Source organism: Fistularia commersonii, chromosome 24, assembly GCF_037954325.1.
Source record: "Fistularia commersonii isolate RoL2024-O1a breed Wild chromosome 24, RoL_Fcom_v1.0, whole genome shotgun sequence".
NCBI lineage: Eukaryota > Metazoa > Chordata > Actinopteri > Syngnathiformes > Fistulariidae > Fistularia > Fistularia commersonii.
The window spans coordinates 10,191,377-10,205,799 of record NC_141307.1 but is presented as its reverse complement, the minus strand read 5'-3'; the positions used below and the strand labels follow the sequence as shown (position 1 = coordinate 10,205,799).

Genomic DNA, 14,423 nt, shown 5'->3' with positions numbered 1-14,423 from the left:
AAATTAGTTATAAATGCTTCCTTTACTCTTAAACAAGTAGCGATAGCATGTTTTTGAACAATGTGACGAGATGCTTGAGAGATGCTAAACCCATGCTGTGCACAGGATATCCAGAGAATGATGCTATGGTCAATAAGCCAATCAGAGCTCAGGGTAAAGAACACCGTGCTCTGGTCGTCCGCCACCCTAGAAAATGCTTGTTGTACAGTAAATAATTGAAATGATAAATACATAAAAATACCTCAACGACCCTGCAGTAATGTTGTGAGTAATGTTTAGAGTTATGTGATGTCCTCCGGTCTGTGAAAGCATTTGGATGAGAGCTACGGGCCAAATGAGTGCGAGTGCCAGAGGGACGGAGGTTTGAGCTGCTGTTGTTGTGGGTTTTTTGGCGTAACTGTTCTAAACAGGTCTGGTCACCCATTACGATACATTTTTACCACAAAAACCCATAGTATAGCTAAAAAAATCTGCGATATACTGAGGGACTTCTATATTTCAATCAAGTGGCAAGTGCCATAAGGGAGGGTGGATGACAGAGTTTGATTGGCATGTAATTACATTACCCTCTACATATTGGGCACCCCAGCCATAGATGAAAATATCAGATTTAGGGGAAAAAATATTAATGATGCTTTCCCTGTAGGGGACACAATGGGATTTTTATTTTTTTTTTTACTTTTTTTCAGTTCTGCTAATTACCTAAAAATGTATATGAAACTACCAAAATAGGGATACAAATTCAGCAACAATGTAGAATTTTCAGAAAGTATCTTTCTGCCCCTGATTTTTTACAATAATGAGGTGAAAGTAAAGAAGCAAAATACACAGACAACAGTTTGCATAAAGCAGAAAAAGAGCTTTACTATTATGTTGTATCATTATGACTATTAAAAGCCATTATTGTATCATTTCAGCAATTACTATGTTGCTGTTACTATTAATAGTAACAGTATTAATCCTTGTCCCTCCAAAAATCTGCCTTAACTTGACTTCGTCTGAATGACGATGCTGGTTTACATTTAGTATTTAGTACTATGTACAGCTACACTGAGGGTTGTACATGCGCAAATGGAAAGATAAAAACATATTTAAAAAAATAATGTAAAATAATTGAATTTTCAAAAGATGGTTCCGTAAGAACTGCTGTTTGTTAGAAAGTCAACAAAAAACAAATTTGATCAGTTCATTTTCTGTACCAGGAATGTGTCACTGTGCGACAAGCAAGCTTTTAATGCCGTAACAAATGTGCGCATGCATGTGAATGACCAAAACGAAAAAAAAATCCCCCCAAAACAACCATAGACGTGTCTTGACAACAACAACCCCAAACAAAACCCCATAAAAAACTAGCAGGACTGAAGTCATGTGGGCCGGCATGCAATAAAATGTTTGTGACTTAAACTGTCAACATCTGTGATGCGAAAACTCAATATATCGGTCCGGTGGCCTTTATGCTATGCTTGCGTTGTCTTGTAAAACACGGGTAAACTGCCCTTGGCCCCAGAATCTGTTGTTATTCTAAAACAAACCGCCTCCATGCATTAGAAAGGTAACTATTTCCAGAGGGGATGTGAAGAAATATCACCTGTTACAACCCTTAGAGTATTTTCATGACTGAACAAGAGGTAAACAGAGCAAACAAACACTTTATATGCAAACAGATGAGTAAATCTGTTAAAAAAAAAGGCACGAATCATATCTCCCCACCATATCAATATTCAATATAAAAACCAATCAATCACATCGCAAACCAACTTTCAAATAAAACCAACTTTGAAACTAAATTTTGGAACCGGCTAATCATTTCTTTCTCCCGATTTAACACAAATCAATTGTCTATGTTAGAGTTCTTGATGAGCTTCACAAAGCAATGAAAAAAAATTAAAAAATCAAATTAAACTTTTAAAGGAACAAAGGGAATGGTTCATAATCATAGACCTGTTACTTTTTGTACTTGATTTTTTTTTTTTAATATGCATGGTAGATAGATGGATGCCAAATGATGCAGGTGCAGTTAAACATCTTCCAACCAATGCCTTTGTTTTGATTCATAGTTTTCGTTGTATCAGATTTTGTTTCTGCATTTTTTTATTCGAAAGGAAAATCAAATTGAGACAAATCAGATCAAAACGATAAATAAAGAAATGGACTGTCAATACCACATATGTCAAAGTCACGGCCCACAAGCCGGATCAGGCCCGTGAGCAAATTATCTCTGGCCCCTGGATGAAATTGATTATTATTATTAAAACCGACCCGCAGGCCGCAGCCGCCTGCCTGTGTTTTGAACGCACCAATACTACATTCCCAAGAATGCAACGGTACCCCGCCAACTCACTGCAGCGCAGCTAGCGGGGTTTGGTTTCATTCTACATCAGCAGTCAAAGCAGAGGTCAAATTTCAGCTACCTCCTCCCCAAAAATGGCTAAACGAAAGGTGGACGCTGGGAACAGCGGATTTCAAAGCAGGTGGGAGGCAGAGTACATGTTCACGGAGGTAAAAGGCAAACCTGTGGAGAAAGTTTGGCTGCAGATGCGGATAGAAAACTTGAGCCACTTTCCCAGCTGCCAGACCATGAAAGAGAAGCTCTTTACAACTGTGTTCCCGAGTGCACAGTTTGCCGATAAACTCAACATACTTGCTGCCGACTTCCGACGCCGATTTGCTGACTATGAAGCCCAAAAAAGCAGGTTTGCACTGCTCGGCGATCCTTTTGCAGTTGATGTGGCAAGCGCACCATCAAACCTACAAATGGAGTTGATTGAGCTCCAGTGCAATGACACACTGAAGGAATAATGTAAGAGATCGGGTGCTGCTAAGTTTGCACATTTCATCCCCGACACAATGCCAGGCTGCACATCCAAGCTGCTCACACACTCTCTGTTTGGCAGCACATACAGTACCTGTGTGAACAACTGGTCTCTTTGATGAAGCTAAACAAAACATCACACAGGAGCCGTCTTAGTGATAAACACCTTCACTCAATCCTGAGGATTTCCTCATCTCAGAGCCTGACCCCGAACATTGATGAACTTGTACAAAAGATGAGACGCCACCAAGTATCAGGCTCAGCCTCAGACAAGTGATCATCACAGAGCATGAATGTATTTTTAGTTTTTACTTCAGTTACATTTTTTCATTTGTTTCTACAAGACATGTGATTTTTCTTTGAAAAAAAGTATGGTTTTGTCTGTGTGCCATAGATTTTTGTATTTTAATTTATTGTATTTTATCTATATAGATTTATTTTTCAGTTAATGGACTAATTGCAGATAGGAACAATCAGAAAGAATACAACTGATTTGATTTATTTATTTATATTTTCTCATTTTACTATATGAAAGCAGTAATTGATAGGATCACAGAGCGGCACAATATTGCATTTTCAGTTTGTAATGCATGCAATTTCATGTATGCATTTAGGTCTTGGTTCAATCGTCTATGTTCAGTCAGTTCAATATGTTTTAGTAAACACTGAATTGGTCCGACTCGGCTTGTAACAAATATTTTTTTTTGGCCCTCTGTGTAATTGACTTTGACATCCCTGGTCTATACTAATCACCAAAAATGTTTATTTTTCTATACCCTTCATTGCCATTGCAGGACACAATGAGATTTTTTTTCTTTTCTTTTTTTTTTTAAAGCGGAAGTACAAGTAAATAGAGCAAAAAGATAAAAAAATAAAATGATACCATACCTTATGCAACTATAGTGCTTGAAGGTGCTGGCAGCCTTCTGACATTCCAAACACAGCTGGATTGCACCTGGATAATCTTCCTCCTAAAATAGATTATATATATCTGTAATTTTGCGATCTCCAATGATGTGTAAAATGTGTGTTTTGCAGGAGTAAATACCTCGAGCATCTCACTGAGTCTTACATCCGTTCTTTGCTGCAAGGGGAGGAATGACAAGAATGAGACATGGATGAATTATAAATGGCAATGACAATAAAAACAATAATAATTTTACAGGTTTTTTGATTTTATGGCTGTACAAATTTTCCAAGATAACTTTTTTGCATGCAAACTTTTAAATTGGATTTTTCCTTCTTACCTCGATAAAAACAATGAAATCATATGAAAATATAATTTTGCGATTTGAACTTGGCTTTTTTTTTCATCAAAAAAAGATCAAATATTAAAAATTGATCTCAAAAGTACAGTACAGATGTATCTTGCAATTGGATCGGCATATGGGTCTTATAAGGGCTCTGTCTTTCATTACTTTTCGAATTTCCTGTCTGATATTCTTAGCTATCCACGAGTAGCATGGAGGTGGTACTACAAAAAAGCAAATAGCACACAAATTTGTTTTTTCATAAATCAGGGTTTTAAAATTTCGTCTCATTTTCGAATATTCATCAATGGCATTGGCGTTGGAGGTCAGATATCTTTTACTGAAAACCTTACCAGTGTCTTGATAGTCCTCAAAGACTTTAGAAGGCCTGTCAGCAGCTGCCGTCGTCTCTGGTTTGCCAACAGGCCCAAACTGGCCTCTGTGAATCCTTCCTTCGCAACGCTCAGTTGCCTTTTACGAAAAATTCAAAAGAGAGTGGACATAGTGGTAACTCCATATCAATAATATTGCTGTTAATATCACTGTTATTTCTGGATTATAAGCCACAACTTTTTTCACAAGCTTTGAATACGGCGGCTCAAACAATGATGCAGCTAATTTAGGGATTTTTGGGGGGCTAACGAGCATCATTTTGTAAAAACAAATACTGAGGCTGTTCAATTCCAACACTGAAGAAGATTTCCTTCATGATTTTAGTGTGCAAGAGGAAGACGAAGATAGCAATTAGCTAGAGAAGGACAAAGTGAGGATAGAAAATGGGTGGATGGATGGACTTTTCTTTGTGTTATTTATTATTAATAATTTTCATCAGCCGTAATGCATCTAATTGAAAGTGAAAAAAAAAAAAAAGTAACATCTTTCAGTAAGCTCTCTAAGAGCTCACCGGCGCTGCTAGTTTTAAAGAAACTAAAGCCATACGGCATATAGTTTTCTTTCACTAGCATACAATTGGTCCTCAAATAAAGAGTGAAGCCCACTGGAAGAAATGCCACAGCCAGGGGACGCTGGATGTTCTGATGACATCTGATAACAAAAGACTAAATACAAGCATGATCACGGGGGAAGGTGACGGTCAGTCAGCACAGCTGTAAGTCTGCAGTGAACAGCCGATGACAAAAAAGTAGAGCTCCTTACAACAGACGCTCTCTCTTTGTTAGCATAGCAACGCAGTTGCCGCACGCACACCAGCGACTCTCGCCTCTTCGTGTCTTTGTTCGTGTTCATTTTGAAGACCTCATTTGGATTCCTGTCTTCAGCGTTATCCTCGCTCACATCTCGGGTTCAAATAGGAAGGGTTGCACAGATGTTTTTGCACTGTACGGTAAAAATGAGCTGGATCGAGCCAAAGGCCAACTTTGTTATGTCAATAGCTGCAATGTAAACAATAATGGCGGCCTATGAGTGAAAAGTTTTATTTACAAGTTTATACTAACTGAGGTATATTGAGAGATTTTATTATCACTTTTATGTAGCTACTAGAAATATTGATTGAATAGGACAATAACATCTTGAGGATCCTGTTAAAAAAATACATTATAGTAAATATTGGGTGAGACAACACAACTAAATTCACTTTAAAAGAAAACCATATGTGTCAAAAGAGGCTTACATTCTGTAACCAATAAGTCATGGGTTTGGTACGTCAACAAGTTAGACTTTAGGCAGATTAATCTTTTTAAGGAGTTCTGACATTAAAAAGTGAAGAAGTAAAAACACAACTTATTACTTGCAGTGCATTAAAGTAGGAAGAAGCCCAACCTTTCAGGGTCATGTAAACGACACACACACTAAATGCATTCAAAGTACTTTTTTTTGTATCATCATCCTTTTTAACTATTTTTTATTCCACTGTGTATACAATAATAATAATAATACATAAGATTTGTATGGCGTTTTTCATGGTACTCAAAGACGCTTATGATACATTGATTTAAAATGTTCTCTTTTCATGCAGACCCTCGGGTGAGTCTCTAAAAAATTTGTTTTTTTCTCTTAAAATAACAATAAAACTCTTGAGTCTTGAGTATAATTTACAATCACAATTGGTGATGTATTTAAGTTTATCTAAAAATTTAATAGAAATAGTGGACGAGGTGATATGGGAGGAAAAAAAATAAGCACAAGATTAAAGATCTTTATTCACCATCAATAGATATCACAAGCTCTTCATAGCTATGGGTTGGGAGGGGTTTCGGATGTGTTCCTGAAAAGTCTTTATTCTATTTTTGGGTTATTTCCTTCTGATTTTTTTATAAAAGGTCTTCGTAGCTGTCAGGTAAACTCCTGGATTTTTAAACTAATTTATCATGGATACTTTAGGTCATGATTTGCAATGCTGTGTCAATTTTAAAAACAGGTAATTACCTATTTGTCAACGTAATTTTGTAAAATATGTGTATTAGCTACAAATTAGCTGGATAACCTAAGCACTATCAAACAGCCAGATTTTTTTACTTTCAGGAAACAAAATGTGATGCAACATCTCGGAAATACCCAGACAAATATATCCACACACAGGCAATTGGCAGACAAGGTAAATATAGTAAGTCAAGATATCCCCAAATTTTTTACACAACAACTGAGTTAGTTGTTAATTTTGAAAGACTTCGTATCCCACAGTGTACAAAAGAGCAATACCTTCTTGCGTTAGTGCAAATGACGGCTGCCAGCTGCAAGTTGGCCTGTAATGCGGTCACTCTCTCCAGCTCCTGTTAATAAGAATCATCAGATAATAGATATTAAATATCGAAGGAGGTAGTACCAGGCCGCACAGAAAGAAGAAATAGTATGTATGGGATTTTTATTGTTTTTTTTCTACTTTTTCGCAATTACGTTCGTCTGATCTTCTTAACACGTGTCTGGGTGCTTTTTCTCAGTCACAAATAAAATAAAAAAAATTAATATTAATAATTTGGGGTTGGTTTTTTTTTATGCATTTTAAACATGTTTTCACACCGGTGGTGTTATTCCATTGTGTTAATCCGACACACCTTGAACATCAAGGTTTATCACATGGTGCTTCCCTCTGATTCCTCCAACACTTCCTATCTGCACCTGGGTCCCATCATCAGTGCACGATGGTGGCCTTATATTTCCTCCCGAGTCCTTGGGCTATCTCATTTCGCAGGTTCCCATGGGACGGGGTTTGATCTACTGTGGAGTCTCTTCAGGCCTCCACCATTGCAATGTTTTTTTATGAATATTAAAGTTACTATTGTCTAATTTCGGCAACTTTAACAAAATTTGACTTAACATTTCTTTGGCTGCAACTATATTCTGAAACCTTGTGGAGCTGTTTTTGTCGCGCCCTCTAATTAAATATCTCTTTGGACCTACTAAACAATGCTCCCAGGTCCAAGTCCTTTCCTTTCTGTAGGAGCTTTGCGAACTTGTCAAAGGTGTATGTTGCAAATCCATTAAACCTTGAGCAACTACGGGCTTATTTGTCTTTTCTTGGGAAATACAGGGATTATGTGGAAAGGGAATCTCCACTGATACCCCCTCAGGCGTCGCAGAACCATCTGCCTGAATCTATCCTTATCCTTTGCATCCTCTTCTCCCGTAACAAATAACTTGTCCTTTTTCACTACAGCCATAAATCTCTTCTTTGGTCTTCCTCTAGACTTCCTTTCTGGTAGTCCCAGCTTCAGTATATTTCTATTTCACTATCCCTTCTCCAATGATACTTGAACAGTCTCGGCCCGGCCTCTCAGACTTTATCTCCCAAAACATCTATGAGTATATTCATTTCACCAGTTCTCTTCGGATGCAAGGCTTGTGGAAAATAATTGTACATCTAAAAACATTAAAATAGCTAAGAGCACAAACTTGGGTATGGGAATGAAAACTATTCACTGACAGGTGATGGCTGGATAGATCTGGAGCAAATACTCTTAACTTCCATTCAAGCTTCCATTAGACCATGACCAGGCCTTCTGTAAGTGCTGCAGGGGGCTGGTGTAGTTATGGAGTAGCAGCAATACCCAGACAAGGACTCAATAGGGAAGGCCAGTGACCGCACTAGAATGCTTTTGTATGCATTTGCATTTGTGCATGTCTACACAAATTCTTTACAATGGTGCCTTATATGGTGCAAGCAAATACCAAAGACAGGTAGCATTGTGAGCTGGTCAATGCTGCAACAATGTATGTATCTGTGTACATATTTGATACAACAACACAAAGAGGTGATAGGTTTGAAAATGTAAATTGTAAAAGTAAAAGCATCCACACTGGCATAATTGTGCAAGCAGCCCAGGAGGTTATTATGCTGGCCTTTCTAAGATTACCTCACAGAGAAAGGTAAAAGGGAAAATGATTGCTTTTTGTACAGTGCGCAGTTTGGGCTCTGGAACCAGTCTCCTTGACGGAGGTACAACTCTTTCCCACTCCGCAGTCGCCCCTGGTAAGAGAAGGCAAGCCTTTTTTGGGCATACATATTGGAGTTCACCCCCAGTGGATGAGAAGGTAGTCACCCTCTGCCCTTTGGTGGGGGGAGAGGTTCTGACTCTTGTTGTGCCTTTGCACCAGGTATTTGGGGGTCCATGTGAGAAGCCTAAGTGGCAATCGGGTGATTAACTTCATAGTCATGTCATCGGACCTACACTCGTATGTCTTGAACAATCAGGAGGAGAGAGGACTGGAGAGTGAATCCAGTTTACAGACTGGAAAAACTTAAAGAAATACGTCTTTACAAACTTAAGATGGAATATATATAGGATATGAAATATTGAAGTTGCTACGGTCGCAGTTTTCAACACATAGTGTGCCATTGTATAAAACTTCAACTTCATTCAAGAAAATATGCTCTTGTTTCTGATAACAAAAATGACAAATATGAATTAGAATTAATTTGTGTGATCTTGAATTTGAATGTCTCTATGAACCAAACTAAATTCTTAGGGGTTTTTGTTTTTTGTTTACTTGAGAACGGTAGCCTACCTTCACATAAGCGGGTTGCTTCTCAAGAATCAGATCCGCCACCTTTTTAGAAACCTACAGGGAGAAATACAAAGAGAAAAAGAATTCTGAACAACCTTTAATGTGAAAAGCTTTTGGTAACTGGGTTCTCTTGAGTTTCAAGTCAAATTGTAATTTACATCCAAACAAATGCTAATGGGAAATTTCAAAAAATAACAAATAATGAGAAAAATGATCTATATCATATCTATTGTCCACTATGCAACTTAGATGACGATAACGGCAAATAATTGGTCAATAGTCTAGTAGCTGGTTATGTAAACTGGAAAATCCACCACTTCTTCCATGATGACTATCAATCATATTCAAAAGACTGTGCATATTTTCAGTGTAAATAGACACCAAATAAATATCTTGAATTAATTGCTAAAACATTTAGACCAGGGGTCTCAAACTCAATTAACCTGGGGGCCAATGGAGCTAGGGTCTGGGTGAGGCTGGGCCGCATCAGGTTTTCCACAAGAAAAGCTCTGATAAAACATTCCACTGTTCTCAAATATCATATTTTTTATTTTTCTACACAAAATAAGATGAAAAAATAAATGAACAATCGAGAATTAAGCACTTGTCTCACTAACCACATAGCTAGCTTCGACTGCTGCGTTATTCTCTGGTTGCTTTCTTAAAGAAATCCTGTTGCTTCAGAAGACGTGTTTTAAGATCGGCAATTCGGTTGGCTCTCTCATTTTGCATAGTCCTCAGCATGTCTAGTTGTGCAATGACGTTTCAAATTGTATTCCTTGTGCACCACAACTTTCTCGGTGCAAATAAGACACGTCGGGATGCCCCTGTGCTCTACAAAGAAATATTGAATTTCCCACTTTTCCTGAAATTGTCTGAGCTCATCACCGACCTTTCTCTTCACTGCAGGATTTGAGAAAGACATGTTTGGGGCTGAGTAATATTTATAATTCCGCTTTCACTGTCGTGGTGGCGTTTCCGTGTTTAGCTGACGCACGGAGAACGTCATTTCCGCTGGTACCGGATCGGCTCAGGGTTCTGCGGCTGTGCCCCCATATGACGTCGAGCACGGCACAGTTAGTGATTGGTTGAAGGTCAGAAACCATGGAAACCGAAGTGTTTGTGGTACCTCTTTAACATTCAAATCAAATAAATAAAAAGTTTAATAAAGTTTGAAAAGTTCGGCTCGTGGCTAGCATGGAGCTAACGCTAACCCGCACACACACACACATACAACTCACGTGTGTGTACGTATGTAATAGTGTTAGCTCTGTGTTAGCGTCCTAGCCCTAATTTTCCCCATTCTTGTGTGTGTGTATCATCAGGTCTGGTGCTTCGGAGCACCCGGCCCCGGTGACATCCGCACCGGCGTGTTATTTATCTGTTTAAATGTGTATCCGGCAGCACCGAATACAACCGTGGTTTACACGTGTATTCAGCGCTGCTGCTCTCCCTGGTGCTGCTACAGCGGCGGGTTGTTTATGTCCGTGGATTACACGTGTATTCAGGCTGGTGCTGAGCACCGTGGGCACAGTAACGTTCCCGGTAGAGTCCGGGTGCTCCGAAGCATGCGGCCCCCAGAATGAGACAGACCTAAGTATTTAGCACGGAGGTAGTGCTAACACATATAGCATCAAACTCGTGCGGGCCGCACTAACATTAAACTTTCATATAAAGGCAGGGGCCTCAAGCTTACTGTCCCACGGGCCACAGTTGGCCCGCGGGCCGTGAGTTTCAGACCCCTGATTTAGACTGTAATCACAGACTAATACTAGCCTATGGAAACTGGGCTACTGTAAGTCAAAGACGGCGAGGAGGAAGGCCTGCTCAGTAGCAGAGAGAAGAGGAAATGCAAGAGTCTACGACTGAGAGTAGGGACTTTGAATATCGGGACTATGACAGGAAAAGGTAGAGAGTTCGTCGACATGATGCAGAGAAGGAAAGTGTATATACTGTGTGTCCAGGAGACCAAGTGGAAAGGTCGAAGGCTAGAAGCTTAGGAGCACGCTTTAAGTTGTACTTTCATAGTACTGATAAGAAGAGAAATGGAGTAGGAGTTATCTTGAAAAAGGAGTTTGTTAGGAATGTTCTGGAGGTGAAAAGAATGTCAGATAGACTTATGAGTCTGAAACTGGAAATTGAAGGTGTGATGCTCAGTGTTGTCAGTGGCTATGCCCCGCAGGTGGGGTGAGTTTGAGGGGAAGGAGAAGTTCTGGAATAAGCTAGATGAAGTGATGCAGAATATCCCCAGAGATGAGATAGAGGAAAATGGTGCCGACTTCAATGGGCATGTAGAGACAATAGAGGGGACGAAGAACTAACAGGCAGATTTGTGTACGCAGAGGGACAGATGGTGGTACATTTTGCAAAAAGGATGGAAATGGCTGTGGTGAACACGTTTTTTTCCAGAAAAGACAAGAACATAGGATAACTTATAAGAGACAAGGTAGGGGCACGCAGGTAGACTACATCTTCTATAGACAAGGTAACCTGAAAGATATCAGTGACTGCAAAGTAGTTGTTGGTGAAAGTGTGGCCAGACAACATAGGATGGTGGTTTGTAGAATGACTCTGGTGACAAGGAAGGTCAATAGAACAAAGGAAGAGCAGAGGACGAAGTAGTGGAAGCTGAAAAGGGAGGAGGAGTGTTGCATGGTTTTCAGGGAGGAGTTGAGAAAGGCTCTAGGTGGTCAGGGAGAACTTCCAAATGATTGGACAACCACAGCTAATGTTATTGTGGTTGACTGAGGAAGTGCAGGAGTATATACAGAGAAAGCAGTTAGTCAAGAAAAATGGGACACTGACAGGACTGAAGAGAACAGACAGGAGTACGGGGAGATAGAGCGCAAGGTGAAGGTTGGAGAAACAGAGAGATAATGATGGACAGGATGTACAACAGGTCCGGGTGATTAAGGATAGAGAGAGAAATGTATTGACAGATGCTAAAAGAGTGATGGGAAGATGGAAAGAGTACTTTGAAGAGCTGATGAATGTAGAAAATGAAAGAGAGGCAAGGGTAGAAGAGGGGACTTTTGTAGACAACAAAGTAGCACAAATTAGTAAAAGTGAAGAGAGGAAGGCATTGAAGCGGATGAAGAGTGGAAAAGCAGTTGGTCCTGATGATATACCTGTGGAAATGTTGAAGTGTCTAGGAGGGGCAGCGATAGACTTTCTGACTGGATTATTCAACAGGATCTTAGAGAGTGAGAAGATGCCTGAAGAATGGAGATGAAGTGTGATGGTGCCCATTTTTAAGAATAAGGGGGATGTGCAGAATCGCGGCAACTATAGAGGGATAACGTTCATGAGTCATACAATGAAGTTATGGGAAAGAGTAGTGGAAACTAGACTGAGAGCAGAAGTCAGCATTTGTGAACAGCAGTATGGCTTCATGCCTAGAAAGAGTACTACAGATGCAGTATTTGCTTTGAGAATGCTAATAGAGAAATACGGAGAAGGCCAGAGGGAGCTGCATTGTGTTTTTGTAGACCTAGAAAAAGCATATGACAGGGTGCCAAGAGAGGAGCTCTGGTATTGTATGTGGAAGTCTGGAGTGGCAGAGAAGTATGTTAAACTGGTGCAGGACAGAGAAGGTCAGAGGGAGCTGCACTGCACCTTTGTAGACATAGAAAAAGCATATAGAAGGGTGCCATAAGATGAAATATGCTACTAGATAAGGAAGTCAGGAGTGGCACAGAAGTACAGTATGTTAGACTGCTGCCGGACATGTATGCTAGCTGTGAGACAGTGGTGAGGTGTGCTGTAGGGGTAACAGAGAAGTTCAAGGTGGAGGTGGGTCTCCATCTGATCAGCTCGTCATGGTGATCGACAGGCTGACAGATGAGGTTAGACAGGAATCTCCATGGACCATGATGTTTGCAGATAACATTGTAATCTGTAGTGAGAGCAGAAAACAGGTAGAGGAAAATCTAGAGAGGTGAAGGTATGCTCTGAAAAGGAGAGGAATGAAAGTTAGTCACAGCAAGACAGAATATATGTGTGTGAATGAGAGGAACTCGGAGGGAACGGTAAGGCTACAGGGAGTGGAGATCAAGAAGCTGAAGGATTTCAGGTACTTGGGGTCAAAAGTCCAGAGCAACGGAGAGTGTGGAAAAGAGGTGAAGAGACGGGTCCAAGCAGGTTCGAATGGCTGGAGAAAAGTGTCAGCGGTACTATGGGATAGAAGACTATCTGCAAGAATGAAAGGTAAGGTGTACAAGACAGTGGTGAGATGAGCGATGCTGTATGGACTAGAAACAGTTACAATGACCAAAAGACAGGAGGCAGAGCTAGAGGTCGCAGAGATGAAGATGTTGAGGTTCTCTTTGGGAGTGACCAGGATGGATAGGATCAGGAATGAGTCTATCAGAGGAACAGCACATGTTAGATGCTTTGGAGAGAAGGTCAGAGAAGCCAGACTATTCTTTTATTGCCGCAAGGGCAACTAGCCAGGGAACAAGCCCAGTCTGTAAGGGACACCAATAATGGTTGGAGTTCTATAGCCAAAAAAGAATTAAAAAAGAAAAAGGGAAAGATAATTTTTCCCAGCAGGGAAAATAAACCTGCCACCAATTGGAGCTTTTATAACTTGAAAAATTGTGTTCTCAAACTTGTTTTTTTAGGGTGAATATTTGGCTTCAACGAGTTACTATAATTTTCTGGACTACAAGCCGCTACTTTTTTCATACGCTTTGATTACTGCGGCTTAAACAATGATGCAGCTAAATTATGGATTTTTTGGGGCAAACAAGCTTCATGCCATCAAAACTTTTAGCCTCACCACATCGGACCAATGACATTACTGTGAAATTCTTTTCATTTGCGACACTGAGAAAGACGGCTTTAATGATTTTAGTGCACAAGAGGAAGACAAAGATAGCGATGAGCTAGAGTAGGACAAAGCAGGAATAGAAAATGGATGAACTTTTCCTTGTGCCATTTATTATTAATCATTCTTTTCGTTCAATCTTTTTCATCAGTCGTTTTACAGGCACGTTCAGAAAAAAAGCATTTTCAGTACATAGTTGTGGATGTTAACGGGATGAATTTAATTAAAAGTAGAAAAAATGTTTCTGTGTAACATCTTTCTGTGTAAATGTCTCATTTACAACGTGGATACCTGCAGCTTATAAAAAAAGTGCATCCTATATATGTACACATATATTTATTTATAACTTTTCAGCCAGTGCAGCTTATATTAAGGGGCGCTCAATAGTCCTGAAATTACGGTAATCACTAAAAATAACTTGTATTATGTGTATAATAACAGATTTCAATATTGCCTTTATGTCAAAATTAATAAGTAGATAGTGCTAGAGCGATTGTTTTCCTGTGCTTAACAGTAGGGTTTTTTTGACCAATTTGAAAGTGTACATCACCAATTCTGGCCAAGTCAGCGC

The 14,423-nt window shown here is 39.6% G+C and overlaps 1 protein-coding gene across 2 annotated transcripts in view; it reads right to left on the bottom strand.

Annotated features, from left to right (window-relative positions):
- Nucleotides 1–14,423, bottom strand: part of vps50 (VPS50 EARP/GARPII complex subunit) — a 108,046-nt gene that overhangs the window by 76,177 nt on the left and 17,446 nt on the right. For both annotated transcript variants that reach the window (XM_086171418.1, XM_086171419.1), the window contains exons 5-9: nt 9,025–9,078; nt 6,721–6,791; nt 4,416–4,533; nt 3,861–3,896; nt 3,701–3,783 (exon numbers count right to left, since the gene is read on the bottom strand). In XM_086171418.1, coding sequence (XP_086027544.1) covers nt 3,701–3,783; nt 3,861–3,896; nt 4,416–4,533; nt 6,721–6,791; nt 9,025–9,078 — 362 coding nt within the window. The remainder of the gene's footprint in view (nt 1–3,700; nt 3,784–3,860; nt 3,897–4,415; nt 4,534–6,720; nt 6,792–9,024; nt 9,079–14,423) is intronic.